This window comes from Daucus carota, chromosome 9 (assembly GCF_001625215.2).
Source record: "Daucus carota subsp. sativus chromosome 9, DH1 v3.0, whole genome shotgun sequence".
NCBI lineage: Eukaryota > Viridiplantae > Streptophyta > Magnoliopsida > Apiales > Apiaceae > Daucus > Daucus carota.
This window is the reverse complement of record NC_030389.2, coordinates 21,885,978-21,903,803: the sequence shown is the minus strand read 5'-3', so window position 1 is coordinate 21,903,803 and position 17,826 is coordinate 21,885,978. Positions and strand designations below refer to the sequence as shown.

The 17,826-nt window shown below is 36.8% G+C and overlaps 2 protein-coding genes and 2 long non-coding RNA genes across 4 annotated transcripts; 1 reads left to right on the top strand and 3 right to left on the bottom strand.

The window, feature by feature from the left end:
• Positions 1 to 491: 491 nt before the first annotated feature.
• On the bottom strand, positions 492 to 1,423 carry LOC135149188 (uncharacterized). The gene is made up of 3 exons (XR_010287394.1): positions 1,372 to 1,423; positions 1,120 to 1,233; positions 492 to 642 (listed from the first exon to the last, which is right to left on the bottom strand). It is a non-coding gene; the product is annotated as an uncharacterized LOC135149188 (long non-coding RNA).
• A 187-nt stretch (positions 1,424 to 1,610) lies between these two features.
• LOC135149489 (uncharacterized) lies at positions 1,611 to 3,636 on the bottom strand. The gene is made up of 2 exons (XM_064085216.1): positions 1,840 to 3,636; positions 1,611 to 1,712 (listed from the first exon to the last, which is right to left on the bottom strand). Exons 1-2 carry the CDS (start codon positions 3,634 to 3,636, stop codon positions 1,611 to 1,613), a joined length of 1,899 nt encoding a protein of 632 aa, XP_063941286.1.
• A 15-nt stretch (positions 3,637 to 3,651) lies between these two features.
• Positions 3,652 to 5,629, bottom strand: LOC135149129 (uncharacterized). The gene is made up of 3 exons (XR_010287263.1): positions 5,261 to 5,629; positions 5,030 to 5,104; positions 3,652 to 3,911 (listed from the first exon to the last, which is right to left on the bottom strand). It is a non-coding gene; the product is annotated as an uncharacterized LOC135149129 (long non-coding RNA).
• A 10,625-nt stretch (positions 5,630 to 16,254) lies between these two features.
• On the top strand, positions 16,255 to 17,482 carry LOC135149488 (uncharacterized). The gene is made up of 2 exons (XM_064085215.1): positions 16,255 to 16,281; positions 16,370 to 17,482. The coding sequence occupies exons 1-2, from the start codon at positions 16,255 to 16,257 to the stop codon at positions 17,480 to 17,482; spliced, it is 1,140 nt and encodes a 379-aa protein (XP_063941285.1).
• The last annotated feature ends 344 nt before the right edge of the window (positions 17,483 to 17,826 follow it).

Below are 17,826 nucleotides of genomic sequence, written 5' to 3'. Positions count from 1 at the left end.
TCCAACCAATTCAACATCTACAAACCAAAATAGCTACACAAGTTCAACCAAATCCAAGCAGCTACCAACTCCAACCAAATCCACAATTCACCAACTCCAACCAAATCCACAATTCACAATTCACCAAACTAAAACAAAAGAAATTACCAAATCCTTAATTTACCAACTAGTTGATGACCAAAATATACCCAAAAGCAGGAAATAGGTTATACTATTACTACTGGAGATGGAGACAACATGGAGAACCTAGCAGCTAGCACGGCCAGTTATAGGCGTACCATTTTCATCATCACTCGAAGCTGTTGGACAAAAATCCTCCATATTAATTTTGATGCCTGGGTTTGCCTCCGCAATTTTTTTAAGCGCCAAGGTCAAGTTTTGTTGGACCTTCTTGTTTACTTGAGCATCCACTTCTTCTTGGACTTGCTTGCTCACTGATTCTTTGACATCTTCGGCCAGACTTTCCTTTATCTTACATGCCAGGTCTTCCACGTAACTATTCCCTGAACTTGTACTGCGAGGGACTTTGGCTGCATTTGGACACCTCCCGTAAATCCAAGTCTTCCCATGCTTCTTGCCACCAGAAAGTAGTAGCTCATCAGTGCCATCTCCTGATATTTTGATTTGTTTTTCGATATCGTCCTACAAAACAGAAATGCACATGGAAAATATACTTTAAATGAATACACATGAAACTGCGATATATTAAACAAGTTGATGGGTCGTTTGGCTTAAATTAAAAAAAAGTGACTTAAAGTAAAAAAGATAAATATTTATAGCAATAAACTGTACAAATAATGTAGAAGATAATGAGCAATATTAGGCCTATTTATTTTTAACATAATGTTCAGACTCTTAATGCAATCTGATTTTCGTACATTTTCAATTAGATGAGGACTGAAAAATGGAGGAGTAACATGTATATTATGATTTTCGCTTTCATATAGCAAAACTACCAGTACTTACTAGTTAAGATGGATCATGGGGGTCGTTTGGCTAATATTGAAACAGTGACTTTTTAAACTAAAAAAGATACACATGGACAATATACTTAAAATGAAAAGATAATTAAATTGACAAATGCACAAATGTACAAGACTCTGAAAATAAAATACTCACAACTTTCTCTTTGATTTTTTTGGTATCAGTCTTGTACTCGCGGCCAGGATTTCGCTTACGAGTTTTGACAAAAACTTCTGCATCCGATGGTGCAGTACCATCAGCCTCCTTCGTCTAGTAAGATTTAGGCATACATGAGTACACAATTTTGTATGTTTAACTGACTTATAATTTTAAAATATATATCTATGCTTGGCAGGGCATAGCATATAAATTGAATGTATCCTGCGGCTAATCTTTAATATGACATACCATTTCATTTCGAATTTGTGCGAAACTCCTTGGACCTGCAGTGTGCGTCTCCTTTAACAACGTTGTCAATGTAAAAGTCAATAAAATTATTGAGCCCTTGACCCACTGCAGAGAGGTCAGCATCATTTGACAACAACTTCCAACCCCATGGCTTGCCCTCGTAAACGTAGACACCTCCAATCTCTGAATATTTCAGGTCGTCCTTGATATACTCCATCAACACAGTATACGAAAACCTATCACACTCGACATCCCCTATGACGGTTTCTTCCCCACCAGCATATGCTGTACTCGAAAACTCTCCCTGGTGATGGAATCTGAGGTTTACGTATTCTTCCATCCTGCAAGAAATGGACAGAGTTCCATTAGAAGCACGAAAAGCAATAATAATGCAATAATAAAGCATAAATAATGCAATAATAAATTTAGAAATGCTAGCAATAATAAAGCATAAAATCGGAAAATAACTTTGCTCCAAATCCCTCTTAAAAATGCCCCCAGTCTGATAAGAGGGATGGCAGCAGCAGGTTTTAAAGTTTTTTTCACTGCAAATTGTAACAAATAATGCAGGACAAAATGAGCATCATGGCTCTTGTAGCCTGACACCTTTCTCTCCTTCAGGTTCACATACCTACTAATATTGGATGCACTTCCATAGGGCAATTTAGTCTTTTTTAACACTGAGCAAAATATTTCTTTTTCAGTTTTTGTCATGTCGAATATGGCAGCCCGTATTTCAAGGTGTTTCCCGTCAGGGGAAGGAATGGGATGAAGGACTTTCCTGATGCCAAGCTCTTGCATATCTAGACGAGCCTTCAGGTGGTCCTTTGACTTTCCAGCAATGTTAAGCAAAGTTCCTATTATGTTATCACAAACGTTCTTCTCGATGTGCATGACATCGAGGTTGTGTCGACATAAATTGTCCTTCCAATACGGCAAATTGAAGAAAATTGATTTCTTTTTGAAAGGAGATTTTGATTTCACAGTTTCTTTCCGCTTTCTTTTTTCTCCTCTCTTGGGTTTATTCTTCACTCCAAACTGATTTACAAAGCCAAACAGCAATTCTTCTATGTCTGTTCCGGACAAAGTCTCAGGACAGCCTCGCATTTCAGTTTGGCCATTGAACTTCCTTTTATCAAGCCTCCAAGGATGTTCAGGATTGAGAAATCTCCTATGATCCATGTAACACAATTTTCTACTATGTTTTAGATACATGGAGGAAGTCTCGTAATTGCAGACGGGACAAGCTAATTTCCCCTTCGTGCTCCAACCAGATAACATTGCTAGGCCGGGGAAATCGCTTATTGTCCACATCACACTTGCACGTAAGGTGAAATTCTGGTCAGTAAGCGCATCATAAGTTTGAATGCCTGCATCCCATAGCTCCTTCAATTCAGCTATTAGGGGCTGCATAAAAACATCGATGCTATTTCCAGGGGACTGTGGACCAGATATAAGAGTTGAAAGAATGAGATTTTCTTGCTTCATACACAACCAAGGCGGAAGGTTATAGTTCACCAAATTGATTGGCCAGGTAGTATGAGTAGTATTCATTGTGCGGAAAGGATTGAAACCATCCGCAGCGAGGCCTAACCTAATGTTTCTATGTTCTGACGAGAAGTGAGGATATTTAACATCCATCAGTTTCCAAGCCTCCGCATCGGCTGGATGGCGAAGTTTACCATCTCTTTTCCGACCTTTAGCATGCCATAGAATTAGTTTTGAAAACTCTTTGGACATAAACATCCGCTGCAACCTAGGTTTAAGTGGAAAATACCGCATCACATTAGCCGGGACCTTGTGAATCGACATCTTCGGATTATTGTCGACCCCGACACCTTTCTTTTCCACTACAGTCCACCTTGAAGCACCACAATTTTTGCATGCTTCTTCCTTTTCATTTTCAGCCCAAAATAGCATGCAATTATTGGGACACGCATGTATCTTTTGATAATCGAGCCCTAAATCTTTAATTGTGTTCTTCGCGGCTTTAAAAGACAAGGGAATATTTGCTTCGGGAAAGGCATCTTTGATCAGTTCTAATATATCACTAAGTCCTGCCTCTGAAATTCCGTGTAAACACTTTAACGAATACATCTTAATAGTAAAACTTAATCGCGAAAAGTTTTTACATCCCGGATATAGAGGCTGCTTTCCCTCTTCTAGATGGCGATAAAAGTTTTTTGCATCGACATTTGGCTCGTTAGTACGACGCAACATCTCATCTAAATTATCCCCAAAGTCTGTGATATATGGATCATCCATATATTTAGTCCCCTCTTCAATATTTTGTCTACGCTTTCCGGTTGAAACCTCAAGGATCCAGTTGAGGTATAATGGACAAGGACCATTGCAGATGAGATGATCATAGATAAGATCGTGACTCTGCCACTTGATGTTCTTGCACTTTTTGCAAGGGCAGGTCATCTCATCACCAACAGCAAATTTGGGGAAGGCATTTAGCAGAAATGCCTTTACACCCGTAATGTACTGTTCACTATATTTGGGGAGATCGGTCCAAGTTTCCTCAGCATCCATCACTACAGGTTATTAACTTATAATATTAGCAGTTTATCCAATTATTGACTTTATTAATTAAAAGAATAATTAGTTAGTAATACATGTTCCTAATTTCTACTTAGATATAGTCTGAAATTAAGTTTAAATAGATTAACAATATATTATTTTATGATGATTAAATTTACTTATGCACATCTCACCATTCCTAGATTCCTACAATATATAATGTCAATCCAGAGGTATACGGGTTATAGAGTACAAAACTACCCAATGCATTGAACCATTAATAAATCGACGGCAGTGCACAATCGTTTCTAAGCTAGCTAACTTAATTCTCTTATACTGCTAACACATTCATATATGAATCTCTCTTAGTCAGAGAGCATTTATCAAGTAAGCATATATTCATATCATTTAGGTTACACTCCACAAGATACATAACATAAGAAAATCAGGGAATCTAAGCACATAATTATAGTCTAACTAACACAGTTAACTACATGGCAAACATCAATTCTATATACACAGAAGAACATCCATGGATATAAAGCACAGAGCAAGACAAGCTTAAGAAAAAAAGAACATCCAAAGTCTAAATATTATTATATCAGGAATACTATCTTAATTTATTATATGCTATTCTTAATTTAACAGTAACTATACTTAATTACTTAATTCCATACAAATCTTAAATCGTTATAAGCAAACACACATTTACAGTAATTATATGATATCGCAAGTTGAACAGTTAAATCATTCAAATCTAAAAAAATACACAACATTACACAAGCATTTACATATAAAATTTAAAAAAAATACAAAACTTAAGTCAAATAGCTCAAATTAACATAGACTCTAAGAAGGGGGAGAGACAGAGGGGGAGAGGGGGAGAGAGAGGCAGAGAGAGTGTGAGAGGGAGGGGGGAGGGAGAGAGTGAGACAGAGAGAGAGAGAGAGAGGGGAGAGAGACAGAGAGACAGACAGAGAGAGTGTGGGTGGGAGAGGGAGAGAGAGCGCGCGCGAGAGAGAGAGAGAGAGAGAGAGAGAATCACAACACAAAATACACATACATTTACATATAAAATCAAAAACAAAGCATGTATTCAAGGTGAAAATCAAAGGATTATAGCGGATTTTACCTTAAATCCAAGCAAATCGAAGCTGCAAATCGAAGCTAGCCCTAGTTCCAGTAAAACCCCAATTTAATCGAAGCCCTAAGGAAAATAAAGACACAAAATAAGAACATAACAGTGAAAAGCAACGTAAAAACAAAATGAAGAAAAGAAAACCCTAATTCCGTCGATCGAAGAAGCTCTGAATCGAAGCCCTGAATCGAAGCCATGATTGAAAACCTGAAACCCCGATTTTACCTAATTACAGGTGAGTGTGAGTGCCGGAGACGGTGTATCTGAGCGGAGAGGTGGATTTGAGCAGCGGAGAGGGGTGAGTTTGAGCGGAGGTGAGTGAGTTTTGTTTGTGTGAGCGGAGTGAGTGTGTATTGTGTCTGAAAGCCCCGATTAATTGTTTTGTTTGTTTTTGTCTCTCGAAATGAAACAGGGGGGGGGGGGAAGTTTGCCGCTCGCTTTTTCAGCAGCGGGAACACCCAAATTTATTTATTTTTTATATTTTATATTAATATTTCAGTTTACTTTGAATTTATTAATTATTTAAAAATATAAATTTATTATGTATTTGATATTTTTAAAAATGTAATTCAGTTGCATTGTAATTGCTTAGAAATAATTAATTAGTTTCAAATTTTATTATTTTAAGTATAATCTGATTAATTGATATAATAATTATATTTTAATATTTCATGTTTAAAATATTATATTTAATAAATTAATCATATTATATGCACATTTTATTATCATATTACAAAAATTATTTTACCAATACTCTATGCAACATATAGTGTTGGCTATTGCAACATCAAATGGACATGAATGGCTATCGTTGCGATAGGTATGGATTAGTGCCTCTAATGCAACATAATTTTGCAACACTCGTGTTTACACCATTGCGATAGGCCATATATGGCGTAGTGTTTTGTGAAAATATCTGCAATTTGTTCTTCACTTGGAACAAAATGCATTTCAACAGTGCCAGCCATCACATGTTCTCTTATGAAGTGATATTTGATGTCAATATGCTTGGTTCTTGAGTGTTGTACTGGATTTTCAGTTATAGCAATAGCACTGGTGTTGTCACAAAATATTGGGATTTTAGAGAGATTTAATCCATAATCAAGCAATTGATTTCTCATCCACAATATTTGTGCACAACAACTTCCAGCTGCAATGTATTCAGCCTCAGCTGTAGAGGTAGATACAGAATGTTGCTTTTTGCTAAACCAAGAAATTAGCCTATCTCCAAGAAATTGACATGTTCCTGTTGTGCTTTTTCTATCAATTTTGCATCCTGCAAAATCAGCATATGAATATCCAATTAGATCAAATCCAGAGTCTTTAGGGTACCAAATGCCAAAATTTGGTGTTCCCTTAGATATCTATATATTCTCTTTATAGCAAAAAGATGTGATTCTTTAGGATCAGATTAAAATCTAGCACAGATACATGTAGAAAACATAATATCTGGTCTACTAGCTGTTAGATATAAAAGTGAACCAACCATGCCTCTATAATTAGAGATGTCTACAGATTTCTCATTAGGACTTAACTCCAATTTAGTGGCAGTTGGCATAGGAGTCTTAGCTTCTTTGCAATCCATTAAATCAAACTTTTTAAGAAAATCATAGATATACTTAGTTTGATTTATGAATATACCTTCCTTTACTTGTTTAACTTGTAGACCAAGAAAGTAGGTGAGCTCTCCCATCATGCTCATTTCATACTGACTCTGCATTAAATTAGCAAACTGTTTGCAAAGTCTTTCATCTGTAGAACCAAAAATTATATCATCTACATAAATTTGAACCAGAATAAAGGCACCATTTACATTTCTGTAAAATAGTGTTTTATCCACAGTTCCTCTGGAAAAATGATTTTCCAACAAGAATTGAGATAGAGTGTCATACCATGCCCTTGGTGCTTGCTTTAGTCCATAAAGTGCTTTTAATAAAAAGTAAACATACTCTGGAAATTCTGGATTTTCAAAACAAGGAGGCTGACTGACATATACCTCCTCTTCCAGTTCACCATTTAAAAAAGCACTTTTGACATCCATTTGATAAACTTTAAAGTTTGCATGAGCAGCATAGGCCAAGAAGATTCTTATTGCTTCCAATCTTGCAACTGGTGCAAATGTCTCATCAAAATCAATTCCTTCAGATTGAGAGTATCCTTTAGCAACAAGCCTTGCTTTGTTTCTGGTGACAACTCCATTTTCATCCATCTTGTTTCTGAATACCCACCTTGTGCCTACAATTGTTCTATTTTTAGGCTTGGGTACCAGCTTCCATACATTGTTTCTCTCAAATTGATTTAATTCTTCTTGCATAGCAAGAACCCAATCAGCATCTTTGAGAGCATCTTCTATGACTTTAGGTTCATCCTGTGAAAGGAATGCACTGTAAAAACACTCATCTTGAGTGGCTATTCTTGTTTATACAGATGCATTTGCATCTCCAATAATTAACTCAAAAGGATGATCTCTTGTCCATTTTCTTTGAGGTGGAAGTGATTGCCTTGATGATGTATCTTCATTATTGAAGTTCAGATTTCCATGTTGGAAAGCTCCCCCTAAATTTGACATCTCATTATTTCTAGATTGATTGAATTTTGAGACATTCTTTCAACTGATGATTCTTGAGGTGTTTCAACTGATGCCTCCAATGTAGTTTCAACTGATGCTTCAGTTGAGTTTTCAATAGCAGTTGTTTCTTGCACTAGGGAATCATCAGTTGGAATATTAATTCCAGGATTAATTCCAGCATTCTGAACAGTGTCATCACAATCATCATCACTGTCATATGGATCACCTTCACCTTCATTTTCAAATCTGAGATTATCATGAAATCCTTCATCTGTCAGTCCTTGAATCCTTTTATCATCAAAACTACATGAATTGATTCCATAACAATGTTGGTTCTCAGATTGTATACTCTAAATGATTTTCCATTAGAATAACCAACAAAAATAGCTTCATCTGCCTTGGCCTCAAATTTTCTAAGATTTTCACCTTGATTTCTTAGGACATAGCACTTGCATCCAAATACATGAAGAAAGCTAATTGTTGGCTTCTTTCCTTTGAAGAGTTGGAAAGGAGTTAGATTGTGAGGTTTGGTAATTAGAGAAATGTTTTGAGCAAAACAAGCAGTGTTCACAGCTTCAGCCCAAAATAGGTTGGAAGTTGAGCTTCATTAATCATGGTTCTTGCAGCCTCAATGAGAGTTCTGTTCTTCCTTTCAACCACACCATTCTGTTTTGGAGTTCTTGGTGCAGAGAACTCATGAATAATTCCCTTTTCTTCACAAAATTTTTTCATCACGGAATTCTTGAATTCTGTTCCATTGTCACTTCTTATCCTTCCAACTTTGATATATGGATTGTTGTCTAATGCCTTGATATCATTGATAATGATTTTCCCAGCTTCATCCTTAGAATGCAGGAAGAAAGTCCAAGTAAATTTTGAAAAATCATCAACAATCACCAGGCAATATTTCTTCTTTGAAATGGACATTATGTTGACTGGTCCAAATAAATCCATATGCAAGAGCCGAAGGGGCTTCACAATTGATGAAAGAGATTTGCTTTTGAAAGAGCTTCTCTTTTGCTTTCCTTGCTAACAAGCTCCACACAAACCATCTTTGGAGAATTCCAGCTTTGGTATCCTCTTACCAAATCCTTTTTGACTAACTCATTCAAAGTTTTGAAATTTAAATGAGACAACCTTTTGTGCCATAGCCAACTATCATCTGAGCTTGCTTTACTGAGAAGGCAAGTGATAGATTCAGACTTTACAGAATTGAAGTCAGCTACATACACATTTCCTTTCCTTTGTCCAATTAGTACCACATTGTTGTCATCTCCTTTGGTGACAACACAGGCTGTAGGAGTGAAATTTACTTTGTATCCTTTGTCACAAAGTTGACTGATGCTAAGCAAGTTGTGCTTAAGACCAGACACCAATGCAACTTCATCAATTATGACATTTTCTTTTGCAATCAAGCCATATCCCATAGTATATCCTTTGCTGTCATCTCCAAAGGTAATGCTAGGGCCAGCTTTTTTTATAAACTTTGTGAGCAGGGAAGAATCACCAGTCATGTGCCTGGAGCATCCACTATCCAAGTACCACAAATTCTTCTTATGGTTTCCCTGCACACATTCCACAAACAGATCAAGTTGATTTTGGTACCCAAATTGCTTTGGGTCCAGATTTGTTAGTCTTAACAGCTTTTCCTTCATTCTCAACTTTTCCCTTGGATTGAAGTGGTTCAATCTTTGGTTTTGGTTGAGAGATTGGAACATCAACATTGTTCTTAAACACAGGCATTTGAGTCATGCAAACATTGTTCATACCATGCAAATTTGAATGGAATTGAGGCATGTTAAAAGCATTGAAATATGGATTGAACATATATGGCATGCTAGGCTGAGAATATGAGTTGTGAGGCAATAAACCAGGCATCATGTTCATAGCAGATAAATTCATGTGAGAAACAGATGGCATAGGAATAGGCAATGATAGATTAGGAGCAATCACAGTTTTACAATTAGCAGATAAATGATTTACACTACCACATTTACTGCAGGTTTTCCTAGGAGCACTGGCATTGGGTGTGTAATTAGTGTGCTTGTTAACTCCAATTTTACCATTTCTATTCCCTTTCTTCTTCTTAGTCTCATTACTAGAATTAAGAGTGTTGTTAACACTTTCACTTGTCTCAGAAGAACTATTCTCACCTTTAACACAGTTCTTTTTAACAGGACCATATTTCTTATTGAGTTTCTTGAGAACTTTCTTGTCAACTGGTGAGTTTTTATTCAACTGATGACTTTCATCAGTTGAAGCTTTGTTTTTCAACTGATGATCATCATCAGTATTCTCATCACTTGAACTGTTCTCAGATATCTCAAGAACTTTCTTATTCCTTTTCCATTCATTTTCCACAAAGGTTTCTCTGCCTTGCATGTTGATGATATTAGTGGAAACATCTCTCCCAGATTTCCATTTAGAAATAATCTCTTGTTCCTTATCAAGCTGTTTTCTTTTGATCTCTTCTCTTTTCAGAACAACCAAGAGATCATCTTTGGCTGTCTGACACTCAATTTTCAGTTTCTCAAACTCAATAAATCGGGCTTCTAAAGCACTGTTCCTGTCACTAAGAAAGGTGTTAGCTTCCTTAATTCTACTATTTTCCTTAGTGAGAGATTTTAAAGAAACATGCAAATGATACAACTCTGTAGACATTTCATTTATGGTAGCATTGCATTCATCTTTAGTTAACTCAACTAAGTTTGTAGTGAATACTTGACTGCTGCTTCCAGTGTTCCCTTCTTGATATGTGGAGTTGGCCATTAGAGCAAGATTGACAAACTCTTCCTCATCTTCAGAATCATCTCCAGCTTCCCAATCATCCTTTGTAATGAATGCCCTTTCTTTTTGCTTGAGAAGTTCATAATATTTCTTTTTGTAATCCATGTGATCACTGGATCTCTTCTCAGCTTTTGGATTTCTGCATTCATTAGCTAAGTGGCCTGCATTCCCACAATTGAAGCACTTGAATTTTGATCTGTCTATCATGCTCCTATCAGTCTTGGGATTGCCTTTAAATGATTTTGCAGGATTGAAATTCTTTTTGAATTTCAGTTTGGAGAATCTTCTTGACAGGAAGGCTAGGTGCTCATTAATTCCATCACTTTTTTCACCAGAATCAGCTACATCTTTCTCTTTTCCTTTTCCCTTGCTTGACTCTGAGCTCTCCTCTTTGACCAACTTCTCAATTTCTTCAACTTGAGACTTTCCCTTGTCCTTGACAGTATCATCAAGAGATGCAACTAGAGCCACAGATGAATGCCCTTTCTTTTGGCTCTTCTCAATCTCTTCATCTTGTTCCATTTCAAGCTCATAAGTTTTCAGAGTTCCATACAGTCTCTCAAGAGTATAGTCTTTGAATTCTTGAGTGTTTCTGAGAGAGACTGTCATAGGTTTCCAATCCTTAGGAAGATCTCTTAAGAATTTCAAATTTGAATCCTGAACTTGATATACTCTTCCAAAGAGTTTTAGACCATTTAACAGCTTTTGAAATCTGTTAAATGTGTCACTCAAACCTTCACCAGCCTTGAAATGGAATGACTCATATTGTTGAATCAGCAACTGCATCTTGTTTTCTCTTACTTGCTCATTTCCTTCACAGATGGTTCTGATGGTATCCCAAACTTCTTTTGCACTCGTGCAGCTAATGACACTATCAATCATTTCTTGATCTAAACCATTAAACAAGAGGTTCATGGTTTTCTTATCTTTGTGCACTTCCTCAGTATCCTCTTGAGAATACTCATGGATAGGTTTTAGAACCATTTTTCCTACCATATCCTCACCATCAGCTCCCATACTAGTGCATACCTTCATTGGGAGTTGAGGTCCTTTCTCAATGCAGTTAACATAGCTTTCATCAATCGACAACAAGTGCAAATGCATTCTTACTTTCCAGTGAAAGTAGTTGTCTTTGTCAAGAACATGAATCCTCACTCCAGCATCCTTCTTTCCCATCTTTCTTTAGCAGTGTTGATCTTTTTCCCTGTTTGTTGGGAACCTGGCTCTGATACCAATTGTTATTTTACACTAACTATAAGAAAGATTGTAGAAGGGGGGGGGTTGAATACAATCTTTTACAAATTTAAAGATTCAAGAACAATACACTTTAAATACAACAAAGAGAAAACACCAAGTATTAAAAATACGGGTGGATTGAATGATCCACCCGTGAGATTTTATATAGAAGAATCTGTGGATTGATTACAATTCGCACAGCTGCTGGTTCATCACTCAAAACAAGTTCTAACTCTCAAATTTTCTCTCAAGTAATTTGAACAAGTTCAACTGATACTTCTAACTTGGTTATATACTCCAAGTTTTACAAAGCTTTTAGCTAGATTAAAAAATGCAATCTAATCTAAAAGCAATGCTACACATCTTTGTCTTATGCATGCTTTCTGAGATGTCTTCATCTTTGACCATCATCTTGATTTGATCCAGATTGCATTGCATGAGATAAGAATGTTTCTGGTTCTTCTTTATTTTCCTAATCAGGCTTCCATGTCCATTTTAGTGTAATTCGATCCATGTGATTTTCGATCCATGTGATTTGTCAGACTTAAGCTCTAGTCACTTTCAACTGCTCTTTGCTTCATCAGTTGAAAGTTCTGGTTACTTTCAACTGCTCTTGATTTCATCAGTTGAATGTTGCGCTAGTCTCATCAGTTGAACGAATTACAAGCTTCATCAGTTGAATGCTGTTCCAGTCTCATCAGTTGAATTCCTTAGCATCATCAGTTGAATACTTTGTCTTCAGTTGAATGCTTGGTTTTCATCAGTTGAAACATGATCCAGTCTTCATCAGTTGAATAGTTACATCTCATCAGTTGAATATCCTTCACTTAGATAAAATTACATGGCATTGGATGTTTACAATTAGCCATCCTGAAGCCCATCCATTGATAATTCCCAAAGATAAGAAATATAACAATTACAACTGAAATTTGATAAAGATACCAAGTAAGACATATTACAAAATGTTTATGTTATCATCAAAAATTATTGATTCCTAACACTATGTAATAAAAAACCAAAAACTAATAAAGTATGCTACTGGCAGATCTGATTTACCCACACACACATAAAGATTCATCCTTTGGTATTCACGAAATGAAGAACCAAGATCAAAATATGTTAAATTCAAAAAAGGGTACTTCTAAATTATATATAAAGATCAAACCAGTCCATGTATGCATCAAGAGTCAAAAACAATAATCAAACATGATTTTTGCAAACCCACATGTAAAGTTCCAATAATCAGGAATCTCAAATTAAGCAAAAACCCAGTTCAATATAAACTAAATTCAACAAAGGGTGACTAAAAATGATATAATTAAAGATCGAACCTTAGTGCCTCTCAAAAGAATTAGGCCTACAAAGACAGGCATAATTATCCTTTTACACAAATTCTGAGGAAAATTATCAAACAATTTCTGAATAAGAGACTCATAATTCAAAGGAAGCTTAGATTACCAAACAAAATCAGCATAGGATGTTCCCCGAAAATCCCTATTAAGAACAGCTACCTTACATATCTCTTATGGGTCCATGTGCTCAAGAACTGAGGCAACACAACTCTCCGGCAAGTCCCCGAGACTTGTCTCCGGCGACAAACACCCATCTGGGTCTGCAAGAATTGAAGAAAAAATAGAGCCCATCAAGAAAAAAACCTAAAAATGAAGATTTTAGTGGGAGGTTCTAAAGAGGAAATGATTATTTATTTATTTATGCCTTCTTTTATCAACACCAAACCTAGATGCCAATCACCTCAAGCCAGAAACTATTAACAATAAGGATTAAGAAGATAAGCTACAATTCAGGGAAGAAAAAACGGGAATAAAAAGAAGATTTAAAACAAAATATAAACTCACCGCCTTCACGAGCAAGAGATGGAAAGCTATCAAGGTTTAGATGATTGTAAGATACCTGGACAAATAAGAGAAGAAGTATATTACATTTTACAAAATCAATTGTGTTCCAAAAACTACTATGAACTTGAATCAAGGAAAAATAACCTCTTTCATTGATTCAGAGAGCTTTTGTGATAACAGTGAAAAAAGAGAAAGACAAAAAAAAAGGATTGTGAAGATATGAAGAAGGAAATAGTATGCAATTCAATTTGAACTTCAAATCAAAACAAACCTGCAAGTGGGTTTCCTTTCAAAAGTAACCAGTATGTTCAACCACTTTTCAAAAACAACCAGTTTTTTTTTCGAGCTTTCAAAATATATATTTTACGTGGGTTTTTTCCCAATCCCACGGGTCGCCCGTGGCCGGGGTGACCCGGGGGGGTTTTAAAATTATTTTTTTTACGAATATATATTTAAATTAAAAGTTATATAATATAAAATATAATATATATATATATATATATATATATATATATATATATATAGAGAGAGAGAGAGAGAGAGTCAAGTTCTATGGAGTACAAAAAATATTGGAGTATTGGAGTACAAGATTGATAAAATATAATCTAGTCTTTTGAATCTTAATTTTTTAGGTTCCACAATAATTGTAAACATCCGACAACCTGCAGAGTATGTTCAACAACATAAACATTGTAATCAAATGATAGAACAGTTACATTTATAAATCGTAGGACATTATGTTCTGCAATATAACTTAAAAGCAGAACAACAATCTTAATACTTGTTAAAGTTGAAAGACATTAATGATTAATAGATAATTATGTTTAATACTGCATATAAATGATAAATTATAATATAAATCTGGATAATCGGATATATTATTTATGATTAAACTAAAAATTTATAATTTGTGCTCCAATACTCCAATGTTTTTATGTACTCCACAGAACTTAACTTATATATATATATATATATATATATATATTTTAAATTAAAGATTGAATATATATATATATGTGTATATATATATATATTATATATATATATATATATGTGTATATATGTATATTATTCAATGTTTTTTCTAAAGAGTGTGAAAAACATTTAAAACGTATGGTCAAATCATCTGTTTGCAGCAGCTTTTTTCGTATGCTCAAATCATCTCTTTGCAGCAGCTTGTTTAAAGTCATGCAATTATTTGTTTTTGAATAGTGTGCATCAGATTTTTTCGTATGTTCACATCCCTCACACTTAACACATAGTGCAGCATGCAATAATATCAATGGATTTATGCAGCTCAACTTGTCTAGAGAATCATTCATTGAGCTGCAAGATTTATTTTATTGCTCATTGATAGATTGACTGCATACCAATAAGTGGACAAAAAAATTGCATGCACTGTTGAAGCACAGTGGATAACTTTGAAATTCGTCCTTAAAAGCTGAAGCATTTGTTGTTGCCTATGCACAAAACCATCATCACTTGAAAAAAAGGTCATTGGCAATCTATCTGAACAGCGAAACCACCAAAACCACTACAAAAAACCCAAAACAAAGATGGTCGGATACGTAAACGTTAATTTCTTCTGGGGAGGTGAAATCATAAAACAAGATAACGATGTTCTCTACACCTTAGATCCGAAAGAAATGATGTATGTGAAATTGAGCAGCTCACTTGAAGAACTGCGAGATATGGTGTTCGGGTTGATGCATATTAGTAGGCATCATTGGGATGTCAAGCTTAGTGTCAAATATCCTCGAATCGGGGTTAGTAACTTCGTTTCAGGGTTCTTTGTCAAGTCTGTTAAATCGGACGATGATGTTCGTAGGATGTTAAGTATCCTCGAGAGATTTCACTTGGGTGGAGACGTATCATTGTTTATCGAGGCTGAGAGTATTGCACAACCAAGCCAACACTATGGAGGCGATTATGGGGGGAACTATGGACAAACCGGACAAAACGCTGCAGCTAGCCAAATTTCAAATTATGTTGAAAACTACGGTGGGAGTTTCGGAGGCGATTATGGGGGGAACTATGGACAAAGCCAGGGCATGCCAGGGTGGTCTAGCGGCTACAACTACGAGACGATTGGGGAGTTTGGTGGTGGCTCGAGTAATACGGGTCGTTTTGTTGTTGAAGAGGTTGTGGACGAGGACGATTTGAGTGGTAGACAACCATCACCGCCTCGTGAAACCCCGAAAAGAGGTGCAACTATAGCTTTTGCACTGGAGAACGAGGAGGATGATGAAGAGTATGGCTCGGAAAGAGCCATAAGCAGCAGTGACGATTCGGAGTGGAATCTGTCACAAGAGGATGTTGCGAAAAGTGAAGATTTCTCGGAGGCTGATTCTGATGAAGACAGAGAGGGAAAGATGCACTTGCAAACACAGGCATTGTCTATTCATGAACCTAGAGCTGCATGGTTTGGATCCCAGGATTACTAGCCTGTGATTGTGTCCAACAAGGACGCAGTTATGTCACTCGGGTTTGATCCCGCCACCGATGAGTTGACCGAATGAGCTCTATTTGCTACCAAGGAAGTGCTCATAGCTGCTGTGAAACATGCACACATAAGGACAGATCGAAATTTCATCATGGAGAAAAGCACCACACAGGTCTACAAAGCAAAGTGTGTGGTTTCAAACTGCAAGTGGAAGCTAAGGGCCGCGAAGAAGAAGTCCCACGGCCTTTTTCAAATAACTAAATGTGCAGAGAATCACACATGCCTACTGGATAGGCCCACGTAGGACCACCACAAAATTTCCGCAAAAATGATTGGCTATGTGGTAGCTCCCTACGTAAGTCCTACAACCTTGGATATCATTATATGTCTAAATATTATCGTTTATTATTCATCGTTAATGTTAATATATTTTGTTTCAACAGGTCTCCCAAACCCCTCAATTGAAGGTAAGCAACATCATCACAATGGTCAATGATGAGTACCACCATTTCATTAGTTACTTGAAAGCATGGAGGGGGAAGATGGCCGCCATGGAGAGCGTTTATGGTAGCTGGAAGACAACCTACAACGAGCTCCCTCGGTTCCTTAATGTCATGGCCAGTACAAATGTCGGAAGTATAGTTGTGGTTGAGGTTGTTCCACATCATAAAGAGAGGGGTACATCGACATTTGTTCGTGCATTTTGGTGCCTAAAAGCAATGATTGATGGTTGGCAGGATGCACGGCCAGTTATTTCCATTGATGGTACATTTCCTAAGGGAAAATATAATGGGAAATTGCTCGTAGCGGTGGGAGTCGACTCTAATAACCACCAATATCCCATATGCTTCGCCCTTGTTGATGAGGAAACAACGGAAAATTGGTCTTGGTTTCTACGTCTTTTACGTAGACATGTATGCCGCGATAGATTGAGGGTTTGTATTATATCTGACCGTGCCACAGGGATCCTTGCTGCAATGAATGACGAACGGAGTGGTTTTACCCCGCCGATGGGCTATCACAGATTCTGCCTCCATCATGTTAGGAGCAACTTCTCCAAGGCATACCCAGGAAAGGAGCTTAAAATGTACATGCGGCTAGACGGCAGTACGCCACAGATTAGGAAACATGATGATGCCTACATGAAGAATATTGGGGAGCTTTCTCCTCAAGGCTTGAGGTGGTTGCAAGGGATAAGTCCAGCCCTTTGGACAATTTGTCATGACACAGGCCACGCTCGTTACGGCCAAGCTACCACAAACATCACGAAGAGCTTTAATGGTAACGTGCGCGTGGCTCGGCACCTACCTTTGACCGCAATGATTGAATTCATGTTTTGTAAAACTGTTAGGATGGTCAACAAGGAGAGGAACGCAGTGTTTGAGGGCATTGGGGAGGGTCATGAACTTTTTCCAAGGACGAGAAATAAGTTGGAGAAGATTGCAGCCAAAGCTAACCGGCACCGGGTCGAGACATTTTATAGAGGAACCGGTTTGTTCTCTGTAAAGACGCAAAGGTACAGGGTAAAAAGGTGCAATAAGGGCGGGAACACATAGGTGGTTGACATAACTCAGCGTACATGCACTTGCGGGAAATGGGCTTGCTACCGCCTGCTGTTGCGTAGAATACTAATGTGCAAGTGTACACAATCGCAAACAAGTAATATAGTAATAAATACCAGATATCGTTCCTCAAGGACTATTTAAACTATCAATCACAAATAATATCTAACAATCCGGTTATCGAACACACAATAAATTGATGATGGTTTTTATACAAAACTAAATTAACCAACTAAATTATACTAAAGAGCTTAACAAGTTTCAAATATGAGAAGATAAGTCAAGATAACTACTTCCCCCTAACACAAGAATATCGGTAAAAGAGTCGCGAAATATTG

Coding starts and splice junctions, on each gene's coding strand:
- LOC135149489 (XM_064085216.1), bottom strand. CDS start 3,636: ATGGATGATCCATATATCACAGACTTTGGGGATAATTTAGATGAGATG. Junction 1,713..1,839: donor TAAGAGGGATTTGGAGCAAA/GTTATTTTCCGA, acceptor CATTTCTTGCAG/GATGGAAGAATACGTAAACC.
- LOC135149488 (XM_064085215.1), top strand. CDS start 16,255: ATGATTGGCTATGTGGTAGCTCCCTAC. Junction 16,282..16,369: donor GCTATGTGGTAGCTCCCTAC/GTAAGTCCTACA, acceptor TTGTTTCAACAG/GTCTCCCAAACCCCTCAATT.